Below are 18,015 nucleotides of genomic sequence, written 5' to 3' on the forward strand. Positions count from 1 at the left end.
TAAAATATAATATCTGCCCTCAAGCTCATATCTGTTTAAACTCAGATGTTCAAAATGTGCAAAATCCAAGCAAATCTAATCCCAATTAAAAGAATTTTGAGAAGTTAAATATAGACATAAGTGTAAATATAGATGGATGATAGCTACATTTTTTTAAGTCTCTGTGCTGTTCTTTGTAGTCAATGATGCTACTACAATAAAATGAGCTATTGTTTTTCCCAACAGTAACTTAATCCATGTTGATGTGGAGAAGATCCCTAGTAGAAAGAGAAGGATCCTTTTGATAATGACTAGAAAGGAATTGGGATTATGCTCAAAAACCACATTCAAGATACTACCTTCATTAGTCCCCTGTTCAACTGGTCTTAGGATCTGTTGAAAATCATGCATCATGTCTTTAAGTTTTGGTGCTAGGTTAAAGGTAGACTATTATCCCATAATATCACAAAGATATTTCCAATGCCCTAGAACTAGCTAGGATAAAAGCTTAAACTTTTATCAGTCAAAGTGGGACTTTTTCTAATAAGACAAATTGTTAACAGGACATGAAAACAGTAGATTTCAGTTTTGCTCTAAAAATATGTCGTTGGGTTATATGCCACTGATTATTAACTCTCTGAAGGAACTCTTCTAAAAAGAAAAAGAAAATTCCCTGTAAAATCTAGTTCAGCAAATTGTATAATTAATCTGTATTCAATATCTGCCTTATATAATCCATGATCCAAATATGTGCTGAATGACTCTGATGTATGATATGGTTTAATCTTCATAATAGCCCTGTTAGGTAGGTCCTATTGTCACATCTATTTTCCAGGAAGAGGAAAATGGATACTTAGAAAATGTAAGTGTTTTCTCTAAAAATAAGCAGCTAGTTAATAGCAGTGCTGGGTTAAGTTTTTTATCTCCAGAACTGAAGTGTCTAAGCAACGTAAGTATTGCTTCCAAAATTCAAGTTGATCACCTACTGTGTGCAGGATACTAAGAATTTTCACCAGGTCTTCTATTACAGTAAGGGAGATAAGAGGACTAGAGGCAAGGAATTAAAATGGGGGAGACTTTGCTTAGTATTCTACAGTGCATAGCTACAACCTAACTGTGATGGGGAGCCAGAGAGAGAGAAATAGCTTCTGAAGACGGTTTCTGCATGAACACCTTTTGCAGGAGGAAAGGTATAAACTGGGCCATGAAGTGTGACTAAGAGGAGATGAGCTGAGAGGAGTCTCTCCCAGGTAGCACGAGCTGGTGTGCCTTGGGGATTAAAACCCACACCTCCAAGATAACTGAAAATGAGCTGTCCCTATGACCTTTTGCTGAGTAGATCCTGCCATAAACAGCCCCTTCTCCCAGATCAATATCTTGGGCATATTATGATTAAATATGTATTTCCTCCTTTGTAGAATTCGTAGATTATCTGTACAGGATTATGACCTGGGTCAGAAAACCTTCACCAAGTTGTAAATGAGGAATTGGCTTACCTCTTTAGGTTTTCAACTTCAAGAAAAAATAACATGTTATAAAATGTATAACATAATGTTTAAATTGCACAAAATCTTTAACAGCACTTGATATTTAAAACTCTTTGTAACTGGGGCCTCCTTGGTAGTGCAAGGGGTTCAGATGCAACCTATGAAGCTCTCCACAGCCACTGCAGCATGAGTTAGCTCTCCAGCCAGGGAACTACCCACATGGCGCAGCAGACCTCTCCAGTCTCACCTGCTTCTCCCCTCAGCAATGTATTTCAGTACATCTGCCTGTTCTGTTCCCCACTCTGTCTCTGGTGAATCCTCTCACCACCCCCCAAACACACACCTCTGCCCTGTACCCCAGTTCTTGTATGCATAAAAATAAATGTCTTTAAAAAATAATAATAATAAAATAAAACTCTTTGGAACTGTAACCTTTTAGCCCACCAAGACCTGTTGGCTGAGACAAGAATAGGCTTTCAACCTAAATAAGGGACCAGGAAAAAAAATAACTATAAGAAAGAAAAAAATCAACATCAACAAACAACTATGAACCAGAGACACACTATGGGGGGTGGGGAGGCGGGGAAAGTAGGGATTGGGGTCAAAATAAGGGGGTTGCAATTGTATGGGGAATATAAAAATTAAATTTTAAAAAAGATAGGCTTTCAGTAAACATTATGCAGATTTTCAGCGGATGGACCCATGCAGTTTTCTAGGGAGAGGATTTACAACTCACACTCATATTTTATTTTTTATTTTTTTTAAAGATTCATTTATTTATTTATACAAGCATTGGGTACAGTCAGAAGCGCGGGAGGGTGAGAGAATTCACCAGAGCCAGAGCAGGGAGCAGAGCAGGCAGAAGGCCCAAAGTACACTGCTGAGGGGAGCAGCGGGCGGCAGGAGAGGTCTGCGCCCAATGTGGGGCACTTGCGGGCGGCCGGGGATCGAACCAGTGCTGCAGAGGCTGCGGGCAGCTTCACAGCCCAGCAGCCCATCACTCAACCGCTGCGCCACCAGGGGAGGCCCTGCACTCATATTTTAAAATGACTTCAAGATTCAGAAAATATTAAGCACCCTGGTAATGAGTTGAAATTCGCATGTGTCTATGCACACACACTTGATTAACGAGGATCTTGCAGAAAGGAAATTTGTGGCTTTAAGAATACCCCCGTGTGTGACTTTGCTGCAACCCAGACTTACTATGTTATAAAATGGGAAAGGGTTTCCTTTCCCTCCTTTTGTTGGCTGAATTCTTTTTTTTCTTAAGATTTATTTATTTATGCATACAAGAACTGGGGTACAGGCCAGAGGTGAGGGGGGGTGAGATGACTCACCACAGACAGAGTGGGGAGCAGAACAGGCGGAGCCACTGAAATACATTGCTGAGGGGAGCAGCGGGCAAGACAGGAGAGGTCTGCTGTGCCATGGGGTTGCTCCCTGGCTGGGGATCGAACTTGTGCTGCAGAGGCTGTGGACAGCCTCATAGCACTGTGCTTAACCCCTTGCACCAGCAGGGAGGCCTGTATTCTTTTAGTACTTGTGCATAAGAAGATCATCACATAACGCCCAGCCCGTGCCTCTACCCTGAGATAAAAAGGAAGCCAGGTCAGCTAGAGTGAAGGCCAGGTCAGAGGGTTCATTCCCATTGTCTGCTACCTGAGTTGAACTCACTAGCTGAACTGCCAACCCAAGTTCAACATGAAAGTGATAAAAGCACTTCCACCTGGTACTTCTTTCGTCTCTGGAAATAGTACATGTATCTGTGATAAACTGAGAAGAAAAGGAATGTGTCAAAGCTAGAACAGAGAATTTGTCTTTTGTCCCTCAGTTTCCAACCTCCCACATGGGTACATTGAGCAATTACATAAAGTAAGCATTGAATCAGATATAATATTGGTCATTACAATTTAAAAGAAATCATTTTCAGTTCAACTTAAAATTTTATTCCTCAAGATCGAGTCCAACTACATATGAACTGGTCTGAATAAATTAATGATTAAAATTAATGATGAATTGTGCCATGAAATGTGGTATTTATTATAGCCTCTACTGTCTTGCAGACATTTACAATCATTTCCCTTCAACACTTATCACAGACACTTAAAGGAGTCAGCATTTTTGTCCTTTTTTTATTTTTAATGACTCTGAACTGTAAATATGAATTTGGCAAAGCCAGGAGAAATGTTCCTTCTACGTGGCCCTATGACCTCTATGCAAACAAGCAACTACAAAGACTACATAACCTCTCACTATCTGGAGTATAAAAGGTGTTTGGGGGCGAGTAGTGTGAAAATTGTGAAAAGGTGGTTCAAGTTTGTTTTTCTGTTTCATCAAGTTGCTGGTGTGTGGCATGTGTCCGTGACCCTAATCTGAATGCAGGCCTGCCCCTGGGACAGCGTGACTTTGCTGCAACCCAGACTTACTAGTGATATAAAATGGGAAATGGTTTGCTCTCCCTCTTTTTGTCAACTGTGTTCTTTTAGTACTAATAAAGGGCCAGGGCCCTTGCTCTTGGACAGTGTCTTGGGCAGATGCAGACAGATCAAGAGAAAAGAGCTTCCACCAAGCAGTAACTGTGGCAATGCTGTAGTCTCATCAAGGGCCACGGTCTTGTTTAGGACTCAAGGAGCAACTGTGCCTCTGAAACCTCCTGGGCTGAGGCTCTCACAGTGTTACCTAGGAGACCACTTGGCTTGTTAGGGAAAAACTCAGTGACTTCATTATCTCTAGGAGTCTTCTGTTGTATGAGCAATTAAAAATGAAAACACAGACTATGTACCTGTTATTGTTTTTCTTCCTGTAGCCTCTGGTTTAAAGGGTGTAATTAACTCTGATTCCTGTTGTATACCAGACTCAGTTTATCAACATCAGCCTAAGTATTTTAATCAAAGAAACTGTCAGATAAATAAGAAAAACAACAAAAGTTTAAAGCTGCCTGGTATATCAGCAAATCTGCTCTAGTAGATTCTCTTTGACAAATAGACCCTTGATTTAATTTGAAAACCTGTGCTAGTGGTTTATTAAATGCCAGATGTGTTGTTGTTCAGGAACAAAGAGATTATTTTAATCTGAGCTTGGCTTGATAATACTTCATAATTCAGACAAAAAGGGAACTAAAGACTGCCTCAGGGGTTTTAGGGTTGTATTTTTCCCGAATTAAAATTCTAATAGGTTATATCATCACAGTGGTGAATATTTACTCTTTCAACTTTACAATGAAGATTAATCTTAAAACAGCAAGTATGAACAGCACAATTCTCAGGGCAATGTGCAATGACTGGGCTGATGCTGCTACCAGAGTATCATTTTATCCTATGTTCAGGTCTCCATGAGCAATTCTGAAGATTTTCATCTTTTTTCAATTGATTTTGTTACTGGTCAGTAAGCCTCTGTGAAAGCCACACAATTCTGTGGGGGAGTACACAGCACAGATAACTGTTCCCTGTGAAACCCCAGTCTGTGCTAGCCTGCTCTCAGGGCTGGAGCTGGCTCTCCCCTAATGCAGGACAGACATCTTCACCTTTTTGCTGACACTCCACATTGCCTGGGGCCAACCCTTCCTTCATTAATGCTGCCAGAGTGAGTGTCCTGCAACTCGTATCCACGCAGTAGATAAAACCCTGCCACCCTCAGACTTAATTTAAGCACGTCGACAAGCTCTGGTGTGTGCAGACCCCTGCTCACGTCCCATCACTCCTCTGGCCTAAGTCTCATGCATCCTCCAGTCTGAACCACTTTCCCAAACATAGTTCATTGCTATATTTATTCAACAAATATTTGAGTGCTTAATACATGCAAGTGCTGGGGATTCAGAAGGTGACAAAACAAATAAAAGTCCCTGCCTTCTACCAGGGGGAATGGAAAATAACTAAACAGGTAGTATGTTTGAAAATGATTATTTCTGATGATTAAAAAAGATGAAACAGGGAAATAAGACATAAAGTAAAATATTCCTTTTGCTTGCAGGTCTTTACATACATGTTCTTCCTTCTGACCATTTTGGCAAAATATACTCCCTCTATGTTGTCTCTTTTCTCTGGTTTCTCTCTGACTCACACATACTTTTGATCTCAGTTTGGACATGTCTTCCTCCTGAAAGCCTTTTCTTTGCTTAAAAGTCCATCCATGCCCCTCTTACATGATTACACAGTTCCCTATTTCTTCTTCCGTCAGTGTTAGCTCTCAAAATTTCCTTTGCCTGACCAGATGGCCACACACCCTGATGGAGGCTAAGAGTAGAAAACAAGGATGGAGGTGTCACAAGGCCATAACTGTAGGTGGGGGGGTGGAGGGGGAGAGATGATCAACATAGTCCTTATATAGAAATGAAAAGCTCTTAGGCCCCAGTGCTATAGCAGGTATCAGATTGCCAGAGAATGTGTCCGGAGGCGCAGAGCAGAGGTGAGGATATGGAGATGGAGGATGGTTGTAAAGAATCACAGGTCCCTGCAAATCAACCTAGCAGTAATTAGTTTAACAATAGGTAACAATAGGTAACAATTTAACAATAGGAATGAGCCCCTCTCAAAAAGAACACTTCATCAGAACAATTTCTGCGCTGGCAAGATGCAGCTCTCCTCCCAAGACTGCGCTCCAGAACCATGCAGACATCTGTTTTAACAAGCCTGTCCCATTCAGAGGCAGTTCTTTCAGCCCATTTGTGCCTATACAAGCAGCCTTTCCTTGCCTTTCTTTAATATAATAAACCTGCTCTTTTGAATATAACTAAAGGTCTCTGCTGCATGGGGAAACTCGGTGTGTGCCACTGAAAGGGGACCTTTGGTGAATCAGGTAGCGGGCAGATTGAGGAGTACCCAGGACCTCCAAACTTTCATGCTCTAAATGGGTCCTGCCATCCACCAAATAAAGACAAAACATACTCTTTTTTTTCTTTTACATCATTTTTCATTTTTTTACAAAACATGCTCTTAATGTGTAAGACCTTCAATAAAAAGAAACTTTAATACAATTAGAGTGCAATAGAGAAAAAGAACAGAGTTAAAATAGCTTCCAATTAACACCCACAGTTACCCATCCCCTCATGGGTAAATGTCCAGAAAATACGGTAAATCTAGTCCCATTTACCAAAGTGGGGCCACTAAGGCCTGATAACCCGCCCCAAGCCTAAGGCACCCTCTGATGGGCACCCATAGGAAAGGGGCAGAAAAGGCCAGGAAAGTCTGGACGGAAAAAAACAAAATCAAAACACAAGGCAGGGCCTCCTCTGGTGGTGCAGGTGGTTGAGTGCTGTGCTGTGAAGCTGTCTGCAGCCTGTGCAGCGCCAGTTCTAGCGCAGCCGACAGGCGAGGATCCCACATGACCGGCAGACCTCTCCTGCCTCCCGCTGCTCCCTTCAGCAGAGTATTTCGTCACTCTGCCTGTTCTGCTCCCCGCTCTGTCTCTGGTGAATCCTCTCACCCTCCCACGAATCTGGCCTGTACCCCAGTTCTTATATAAATAAATAAATCTTATGAAAAAAAAAAAGCCACAAGGCAAGATAAAGGCTGCCATTGTTGGCCCACCCACATCTCTGTCTCAAGTGTCTCTGTTACAGAGCAACCCCGATACGAGATGGGCCTGACTGTGGGTCCTCATCCACCTGCTTAAAAGGGTCTTACAATTAAGACTCAACTGCAGACACACACAAAAAGGTTAATAAAGGGCTTATTTACAAAAGAAGGGGAAAAGAGGAAAGGAATAACTCGGGGAGAAAGAGAGGGAGAGAAATTCGTGAATGCGTCCTACCAGTTCCGCTGAGCTGGAATCCCAATGGCATGATGAGAGCCGGGAAAAGCCAAGAGACCCCAAGGTCCACATGTCTGGTTTTACACCAAACCTGGCTGCTTAACTCCACCCGCAGGTCCCAGCAATCCTCTCTGCGGTGATGATGACAGTATAGGATTGTAGTCCTTGGTGTCTTGAATCTCTGTAGCCTGGAGTGGGGATGGAGTCCATAAAACCTGTGTTTGTGGAGCTTGTTTAGGACATCCTTGGCCCCCAACACTTCCATGTCCCCCCCAAGTCCCTGGTACAGGTCCAAGGTCGAGAAGTGAGCGTGCCTTCTTTTTCACATGTCTCTATGCTCCATGTGGCTCCTTCTAGTCTTCTTCTAGTCTTTTTCCCTAAGTCCTTCTCCCAGTCTTTTTCTCTCCTTCCTTCATTAGTCCTCTCCGGTCTTTTTCCACCTTCCTTGGGTGGGGCAGGGATCCTGAAACCTCCCCTTTCTACAGATAGCACATTGTTACAAAACTTTTCTCAGAGGTAACCCAAGGACCCTGACCTCTGAATCCAACACCTCATCAAAACAATGACATCAGCCCCCCACTGCCCCAGGGCACCGAGGCACTGCTATGTCCTCAGCATCCGGCACAGTCCTAGCCTTCAGTGAATATTTGTTGGGTGGTAGAAGATCTCCTGGATGAGTAAGTGGGTGGGTGGGTGGATGGATGGATGGATGGATGGGCAGATGTACAGACTGGATAGACTGGATAAATACAGCAACAAAGACAGAAACTGAGATCAGGAATATTGGCAACAGTGTATTCCCAAGGAGCCAGAATGGAGATCTTGGAAGCAGAAGCAGCAACCCTCCAAACCAGGGAGAGCACCAGATCCAGGCACACCCCACCATCCATTTAGTAGCTACTCCTGCTGCTTTCTGCACCCCTACCACCCTTCATCAAGGGCACAGCATAAGGAACGGGAAGCACCAGCTGAAGAATTTTTTATAATGAAATTCTTATTTATTTATCTTGGAATTGGAAAATGCTATCTGCCATATGTTATTTCTAGAGTCATTTACCTGATCCTGTTTGTCTGTGAATGCATGGTGGGAGAACCCACCGCTGTAATTTTTCATTCTCTTTGACTTTTGCCCAAGTCTAAGCATTTCACCACAGAAGAGCCTGTCTGGCTTCTATCAGATATTGACCGAAAGTTCAGACAAGACTCTTTTTCTTTTAACTGTTATTTAAGCTTTTATAGCTACTGAACTTTTGAGTTTCAGAAATTAATTACTCAGTATCCATTCAACAAATATTTACTTATTCAAGTGGCTCTGTGCCACAAACTGGGGCACAAAGATGAATAAGATATGCTCCCCACTCTCAATAGCAATCATGTATGGCAGTGGTTTTCAAACTAGGTATGTGTGCCCGCGGGGACACACGAAGACTCTCCGAGGGGCACACAGGCATGAATAGTGCTAACAGAATCCATTTTCAGGTCCTTCAACTGACCTGCCTGGAATGTGCTTGCAGGGCAGTTAAACCACTTATTTTCTACTCCTCTTTCGTAATCACCCTGTTTCTACACCCATGCCGAGCTGTATTGCATAATACTTCCAATATGACTAAATAGCAAACAAAGGAACAGTTAAAAATCTTAAAGGTAGTCTCCCATCCATCTCATAAATAGATGCATTGTCAATGAATTTTTATACTTAAGTACATTATTTTTTACAAATCTGCAATATACCTGTATTTTCATCAATTAGTTACTACAGCAGTTGCATTGTATACTCAAGCAGAAAAAAATATTTACTACTTTGAGCCTAATATTAGGAAAATTTATTGAATTAAAATTTCAATTTGCATACTGATTTTTGTTGCAGAAAAAATATTAGGACAATAAAAGAATTTTATAATAAATTCAATGGGAGAAAGATTGGAAATATAAATTCTAGAGGGAAAAAAATTCATCTCAAATGCTAATGAGTGATGAATAAGCAGAGATAGAGTCCCTTAGATAAATTGAATTTAAAATAGTGAAATAATGATTTTATATTAAAATATAAATATTCACAAATATGCAGGATAACACATTTTTTGTTCCCATTTATTTTTTTATTTTAGATAGCAATTCTGGAAAGTGAGAAACATAGTTTTTCAAACATTTTTTCAAAAATAAATGAAAAAAATATGTGAAGATCACTGATAAGTGGGGGCCAGATCAGTGAACAAAGTTACTACAAGATGCTAGACTAGAAGCTTGGGCTGCAGCAGGGAATCTAGAAGGGGAGATGTCAGCTCTGTTTGGAGAGCCAGGGAAGCCTTTCCTAGCAGATAGCAAGTTTATCTCAGAAATAAATGTGCATCTGTGTGTGTGTTTCTGATTTTATTCAGGTGATTTCTTCTCATCCTTTTTAATAAATTGTGAAAATCATTAATCAATTTAAATTATAAAATGTGTAAAATAAAATTTATGAACTATATATTTATAAAAATTTGATAAATTATTAAAATTTAATTTTATAAAATTGTATAATTTTATAAAATTTTTTAATTCTCTACCATACTTATGCAAAGATCAAGCATTATTATAGCTCAACACACTTTGAAAAGGCCTTATCATTAGCTCTTTCAGGATGATCTAGAAGACAATAGACCAATTTTGAATAGTTTGGTACATTAGTAACTTAAATAAGGATAAAAGTTTATTTCTATCCTTCATTAAAGAAATTTGGAGGCGGGCCTCCCCGGTGGCGCCTCGGTTGAGTGCTGGGTTGCGAAGCTGCCTGCAGCCTCCGCGGCGACGGTTCGATCCCCGGCTGCTCCCCGGCCACCGGAGGAGGGTCCCACATGGCGCGCAGACCTCTCCTGCCGCCCGCTGCTCCCCTCAGCAGTGTACTTCGGTCCTTCTGCCTGCTCTGCTCCCCGCTCTGGCTCTGGTGAGTTCTCTCACCCTCCCGCGCTTCTGACTGTACCCAGTGCATGTATAAACAAAAACAAACAAATAAATAAAACAAACTTGTTTAAAAGAAAAAAGAAATTTGGAGGCAAGGCAACTGCACAGAATCAATGATGAAAGACCCAAGATCCATCTAGTTTAGTTCTACAATCTACCATCACTAGAGTATGACACTTGTCTTGATTGCCCAGAATTGCTGCTGGAGCTCAAGCCATTTCTGCTGCATTTAAGAAAATGAGAAAGAAGAATGGAAAAAGAGACTTTTTCCCAGTTTCCTTTAAACAGCTTTCCTCAAAATCCTACACAACTCTGTTGTTATTTAAATGGGTCAAAATTCAGCCAAATGATCCACCTAGTTTTAAATACAATACAGAAAATATTGTATTTATTCTTCATAGTCATCAGACCATCAAAAAACTGAGTTTCTGAGAATAAGGAGGGAAAGAAAACAGATTTAGGGAATAAGCAAGCAGGAGTGTCTGCCATACCTGGTACTCAATCTTAACCCCAAGACCATCAAAATGATGAATCAGCTTGATTTTCCCATTTATGTAACATTGTCTCTATAATCTAACCCATGAATCTCTACAATACTTGTGCAACTATTCTATTTTCCTTTTGTTGCTGGTTACTACTACGGTTATTTAATATATCACTATGATGTCCCTCTGACTACTAGATATCTCAAACTCCACCTGCCCAACACTGAGCTCCTCTGGACCTGCTCTCCTGTAGTATCCCCATCTCAGGTAATGGGCACCATCCTAACAGCTCCTCAGGGCAGAAACTTCAGACTCATGTTTGCAGATCCAGAAAGCACCACTCTCATCCCCTCCAGCTCCCTAGACCAAGCCTCTGTTATCTCCTATCTAAATGGTTGCCTGTCCCCTCCCCCCACTCATCCCTACCCTACCTGCTACTACCCTTAGCCCTAATTTTTATTGTAGAGAATTATTCCCAGCAGAGCAAAGTCTACTTTCAGCAAAGCAGCTTAAGTGATATTATTTAAATTTAAGTCATAAAATTTCATCCCTCCCAAGACTTTACAATGATTATTTCCTTCAGAATAAAAACCAAAATCCTAATAATGACCAGAAAGTCATACGTGATCTGGCATCTTTGCCTCTCGAACTTCTTGTCCTAATATTTCCACACTCTCACTGTACATTGACCTCATGTCTGTTTGCTCCCCTTTTGCAGCCTTTACTCCAACTGTTTCCTTTGGAAAAACTTTCCCACCAGAGAGCAGCATGACTGGCCCTCCAACTTTCAAGTCTTTGTTCAAATCTTAGCTATTTCCCTGACTCTCTTATCAGTCCCCTGAAATTCCCTCTATTCTTCTCTACTTTTCCTTCTTTCCATGCATTTACTATCTTCTGAGATGTCATACAATTTTTTCCAGGCTAATTGGATCTGAGGGCTGAAAGTGGATGAAGGATGAATTCTCCCAGTAAGACACCCTAAATCTATTCAACTCCCAACATATTCAAACTACTGGATTTTTCTCAGTGAAACCCAGTTTAGAGGCCAATGATTTTTTTTTTTTAAGATTTATTTACTTATGCAGAGAATAGCTGGGGTGTAGGCCAGAAGTGAGGGGGGGATGAGAGGATTCACCAGAGAGAGAGGGGAGCTGAACAGGCAGATCTACTGAAATACACTGCTAAGTAGAGCAGTGTGTGAGACAGGAGAGGTCTGCTCCCCCATATGTGGGTTAGCTCCCTGGCGGGGGTTCAAATTCAGGCCCCAGCAATGACAGCACTGAGACTTAACCCCAACACCACCAAGGAGGCCCCCTAGAGGCCAATGAAAAGATTCCAGTGTGGTTAGAAAGTAACCTCTAATGAAAACAATCAATCCTAGACTTTTAAAGAAGCAACTATAGGTGAGTTTTGGAAAATTGAATATAACTGCAGGCATTCATCCGTTTATAAATATTAGGTTCTGAGTGCTGCAAAGCAACTGCACAGAGGAAATTCTTGGAAGGCAGCAAGGGGTGTTTGAAAAGCTTAGGTCTTGACACCTGGCAGATCTCAGTTTAAGACTTTCCCAGCCACTCACCAGCTGTCACAGAAACCTGAGATTTTCTTATCTATGAGTTAATGATAAAAATAGCAGGGAGTTACGTGAGGCTTAAATGAGATCATGTGAAGTGCCTGGCACAGAGTAGGTGCTTCATAAATGTCAGTCTCCCTTCCCTATGCTGCCTTCCCTTTTTATTCTCTGGTATGCACTGGAGTACACCTACTTCCAACACAGTTGTGGCCAAAACACTTTTATTATACTGACTGCTCCATGAAAGGTCATGCTTGTAATCATGTGCTCTGTTGTCTTGAATTGTGTGCCAGCTTCCAAGTCCATTTAATTTCCTTCCATTTTCCTGGTGCTCATTTCCAAATATGGTTTTACAAGCAAATTTCTCCCATACCCCTTTATTTTGTCTTCAGGAAGATTATTAATGAAGATGTTAAGTCAGGCTGGCATAAATAACATTGCAGAAGGCAATCTTCCAGGCACTTTTGTTCCACTCAACAGGGATATGGTGTCATTTATCATTAGGTTCTGTCATAGTTTTCCGGCCCCTTGAAAAACTCACGTGCGGACACTCATGTTCACATCTACTTAAATTAGTCTTGCAAGTGAACATTCATGAATGACCGAATTAAATGTCATCGCAGGATAGAACATCTGTTACATCACATTAACCTATCACTCTCTGCTCTCATAAATCTTTATAACCAAAACAAATAAGTCTAGCATGGTATTTCTAATAAACAGTCTCCTTTGTTGTGTGTGGCTCATGGCCAAAAGGAGATAAAAGACCAGTTGATAAAAGTAACAAAATCTCATCACTAGTTCAAACATGGTCAAGTGGTAAATAAAGAATAATAACTCCTTGGCAAGGAGAGAAATGCAGAGCAATGTAACAGGCTGTGCAGTGGATCTGTATGAGACTCATTTACTAAATCATGGGGAAAAAAAACATTGTCTGGTTTTAGAAGCTTTTTCTCCAACTTGTCTTTTCTCAGTGAAGCCTGGACTGAGTCACTCGTAGGGATTCTCTTTTCTCGCTTGCTGAAAAAGTAGGGGAGCATAATGATGGAATCATTTTAGGTTTCACTCCTGGATCCATTTAGTCTTCATATTACTTTCCTTGCTTCTTTTCACTCATTTTTTTAAAATGTGGCTGAATACACACAATGTAAAATTTATTATCTTCACCATTTTTAGAAGTTCATTTTGCAAGATTCTGGACCTACTAAAAATTCTGGACCTATTAAAACAATAACTCCCTAGTTCCCTAGCTCCTACAAACCAGCATTCTTTTTGTCTTCATGAATTTGACTACTCCAAATACCTCATATAAAAATAGAATCATAGGGCCTCTCTGGTGGCGCAAGGGGTTAAGATGCAACCTATGAAGCTATCCGCAGCCACTGCAGCATGAGTTCGATCCCCGGCCAGGGAGCTACCCATATGGTACAGCAGACCTCTCCTGGCTTGCCCACTGCTCCCCTCAGCATTGTATTTCATCAGTCTGCCTGTTCTTTTCCCCACTCTGTCTCTGGTGAATCCTCTCACCACCCCCCCACACTTCTGGCCTGTACCCCAGTTCTTGTATGCATAAATAAATCTTTAAAAAAAATAGAATCATACAATTTCCCACCTTTGATTGTAAGCCATCCTCCTGTATATTTTTTGTAAGTATACATAACTCCTCCCCAAACAAAATGGAGAATGAATAAATAACCAAATAAAAATATAAGGGAAAAAGATTTCCTGGGGCTAAAGGGATTCTAGTCTATGTATATGATGTCAGCGCTAAGGAAAATGTTTGTCAACTAGAAAAAAAAAATCACAATGGATTGTAATAAATATTCATTGTTTAAATGGTTAAATGTTCAGATAAGCATCATCTGGTGAAAGGAAAGGTTGAACAGAGTAGAGACTCCAAGACAGGAAGAAATATCAGTCTAATTGAGCAAGGAAGCAATTGTAGATTCAAACTCAGACCTAGTGGGCCAGCTGCCAAAATACTAGTCACAAAGCTTACTGACAGAAAGATCTGCTTTTCTGTGGCAGTGGTCAGTGGTTCTCAAATGTAACTGTGCGTAAGAATTAACCACCACAGACCCACCAATCAAAACTGGATTGACTGGGACTCAGTGATCCGAGTATGTCACCAGGGGCCCAGGTGCTTCAGCCATGGGAGGTTTTCACCTGGGTAGTGCCGGGACATCAGCCAGAAATTGTGAGGTAATCAGGTGAGTGGTATAATCTTGGGTTATGTTGTGCACACAATATGGTGTCCATTACTACCTGTTTACCTACTTTACTATCCTCTACATTGGATGTTGCCTGACCAAGGACAACAGGGCCAAAAACAGCAGTGAATGACACTGAAAACAGACGGGCCTTCTACACTTCAGTAAAGGAGCAGCGAGGGCTCTGCCACTATCCTGCCACTATTATCATCTTGAGAACAGACCTTGAGGTTATTTCATTTTGTATCTCTTTTTCTGGTCTGCCCGTGTCTTCAGATACAAACAGGCCTCAGTGGAGCTGCGTTCACAGTGAAAGATCAATATCTGGCTTCTCTCACTTATAGCTGTATTTTTCTTTCTTTCTAGAATATGTCTGTGCTGGAGAATCACCACTGGCGATCTACAATTGGCATGCTTCGAGAATCAAGGCTTCTTGCTCACTTGCCAAAGGAAATGACGTAAGTGGTGCAGCGATGAAACAAACTGATGTCCACACATCAGAGATAAGCGGCTTTCCCCAGGGCACATTTGAGACCCCCGGTTCAAGTGGGGAGCCAGCCGGCTGTGCTTCCTGCCTGTGCTGGGTTGTCTCTCAGAGGAGATTTGGTGTCAGTTACAGCAACCCAGAAACCAGCATCTCTCGTGAGCTTTGGAAGGGCCATGGATCGTGCACGACCTCACGTCAGGAAGAGGGATCATGCACAGCTCTCAGCTTTCACACTCCTCAGCATTAGCACTCGGCTTTGCCAAAAACCTGTCTTTTATGTTAGCAAAATTGTCCTCCTGTGTAGATCCAAATAATAAATATTTATCAAGAAGGAACACAGAAGTTCTCAAACTAAAGACTAATTCGCTAAAGTCTGTTTTACAAAAGTCCAACTCAGAAATTCTTTTCCAAAATGTTTTTGTTAAGTAACTTGAATTGGTCCCAGCAATTTTTCTCTATTAATTTAACTACGTCTCTTACACCTTAAACTTAAGGGGAAATGCCAGTTTCCTGGTGCAGTGTTTGTTAGTGTGGGTATTTAAACCAAGTCCCACTAAATCCAGGGCCACTGTCTCACTTTCCACATGATCCCGGGCTAGTTTCTATACCATCTCCCAAGGCCGCCACCAATTTCATAATGTTTAATTAAAATGCCCAGAACTCAGGTAGTAAAGAGAATGCTGGAGCCTTCTCAGCAAAGGACATACGAGGGCCAAAGGCAAGTGTCTCTCCATGGGGCAGGCTACAGTTGCTCTAAGCTCCTAACTTTCTTCCTGGCCCTCCAAGCCTGTCTCATGCTGTATCCCAGCCCCCAGTAGGGTGTGGAATTTACAGGATGAATATCAGTTGTGCTAACTTTTTATCCTGTAGAACTAAATAAAATCTATCCTCATGCATGTAATAAAACTAGTGTTTTTTACTAAAATAGTAAGCTTCAAAGATAGAATTAAATGCAAAAAGTACTAACAACTAGAGCAGGACATTAAGCGAAAGATAAGAGGAGGCAAATGGTGAGGATAGAAAAGAACAAATCCAAAGGAAAAATGGAGCAGAGAATGGGGTGAGACTTGTGTCTGTAAACCTGCTTGTTGTTCAATTAGTATTCATTTCCTAAGAGACTCCTACTCATTCTATGAAGCCAAAAATAAATACCATATTTTGTTTGTGTTTTTGTGGGATGCAGTGTTATAAATTGCTTTTGCTAAACAATAATTGTTATGCAATAATACATGTGAAAGGCATTTCTAGTAAAAGTTATCATTATCATCATCATTCCTTCCAGTCTCTGGAAATGCTTTAAAATCATTTTTTGATTTTAAAATTAATATATGTTAACTAAAGAAAATACAGAAAAGTTTAAAACCACAAGTTCCATGACATACCCATCAGAATGACAAAATGTAAAGAAGGAATTAGACCAATGTGAATCTCCTCTATTACTTCTTGAACATAAATTTATGCAATTATTTTGGAAATGATTGGCAATATCTAGGAAATTTGAACATATTGTCTGAATCCAGTGATTTTATTCCTGGATATAGACCTCAGAGGAACTTTTGGACTTAATGTAAAAAGAAGTACATGAGGGTGCTTAATGTGGCTTTTTTTCCCCATAAGTAGTAAAAAACGAGAAACAATTCAAGTGACCATTAAAAATAGAACAGATCAATACATTAAGTGTATTCCTACAATATAGTATATTCCTCCAACATAATAACAAAAGTGAATCAACTACAGCTCACCTAACATGGATGACATTCAAATATACAATGAAACAAGTCACAAGTTAGTACATGTCGAGCCATATCATTTAGACTTGCATGCACAGACAGTAAACATTTTTGCACATCATGAAAAAATTATTAAAACAAAGATGCAAAGAGTGGTTACTTTGGGGGTTGGGAAAAGAGGGGGTGATGGGAGATACAATGGTAGGCCTTGAGAAGTACTGGCAGGCAATATTCTTGACCTGGGAAGTCATCACAAGATGCTTATATTTTATCCATTAAACTTTCAATCTATGTTTTTTGCATGCTACTTTATTTTATTTTTAATGGTGAATTTTAAAATTAATTGTGGATCTTTCTTTCTATTGATTACTTTCTATAGGTGAGGTAAAGCTCTGATTTGCTTTATTTTTCCAAAATATTCCAACTTTTGCTACACCGTTTGATAACTAGTATATATCTCGCCCATTGGCTTATAACACTTCCTTAATCACCCATTATTCTTTTTTAATTTCCAATATCTCTTTCCAACCTATCTGTTTTTGTTTCATGGAACTTTCCATTCCGTACTACCCAGTCACTATCATTGGCTTCACTATTATTACTATTATTAAACCCTTTCCTCCCCCCATGCAAATATTAGTGTTTGAGCTGGTTTGAACTCTATACAAGCATGACCCAAACTCCTCTGATCCTGTGATTATGTCCTCCTCAAACCATGCATTTCTAGTTGACTTTCAGTTTATCCAGCCCTAGGAACCATGGAATGTACAAACATCTGCAACTTGGTTCACCCAAGATTTCAATCACTCTCTACAGTTCTTGGCATACCTGTTTAAAGACAGCAGTGATGGGAGGTGAAAGTCACTCTTGGGCTGTGGGAGATGGGGACTTTGTGTAATAAACAGGATCAAAGGCAGAAATGATTTTGTAAACCACCTGATGATGACAGAATTAGTCACCCTCCTCAAAGGGACTTGCTTTGTGTATGTGTTTTCTCTTTCATTCTTGTGGATGCAGACAGGATATTGAACAGCAGCTGGGCTCCTTGATCTTGGCAACAGATATCAACAGACAGAATGAATTTTTGACCAGATTGAAAGCTCACCTCCACAATAAAGATTTAAGACTGGAGGATGCACACGACAGGCACTTCATGCTTCAGGTAAACAACAAAAGCAGGTCATTATCCTGCCTGGATAAAAACTCTGAGGTACATGATCAATCATTTTAGCACATTTAGTACTTTTGGGGAGTGTCTCCTCTAGTGTAAGTTAGAGCAGTGACCTACTTTATTGAGAAAGTTTTCAGATACATGAAACTTTTAAGTGGTTTCCTAGCAAGCAAAATCTGGTTTCGTGTCAGTAAGTTGATAATAT

At 40.7% G+C, this 18,015-nt stretch overlaps 1 protein-coding gene across 2 annotated transcripts in view; it reads left to right on the forward strand.

Annotated features, from left to right (window-relative positions):
- Positions 1-18,015, forward strand: part of PDE7B (phosphodiesterase 7B) — a 296,461-nt gene that overhangs the window by 265,122 nt on the left and 13,324 nt on the right. For both annotated transcript variants that reach the window (XM_054697858.1, XM_054697859.1), the window contains 2 exons: positions 14,789-14,880; positions 17,657-17,801. In XM_054697858.1, the coding sequence (XP_054553833.1) occupies positions 14,789-14,880; positions 17,657-17,801 (237 nt within the window). The remainder of the gene's footprint in view (positions 1-14,788; positions 14,881-17,656; positions 17,802-18,015) is intronic.

The sequence above is a fragment of the Talpa occidentalis genome, unplaced genomic scaffold (genome assembly GCF_014898055.3).
Source record: "Talpa occidentalis isolate TD23 unplaced genomic scaffold, MPIMG_talOcc4v2.1 talOcc4.2, whole genome shotgun sequence".
NCBI lineage: Eukaryota > Metazoa > Chordata > Mammalia > Eulipotyphla > Talpidae > Talpa > Talpa occidentalis.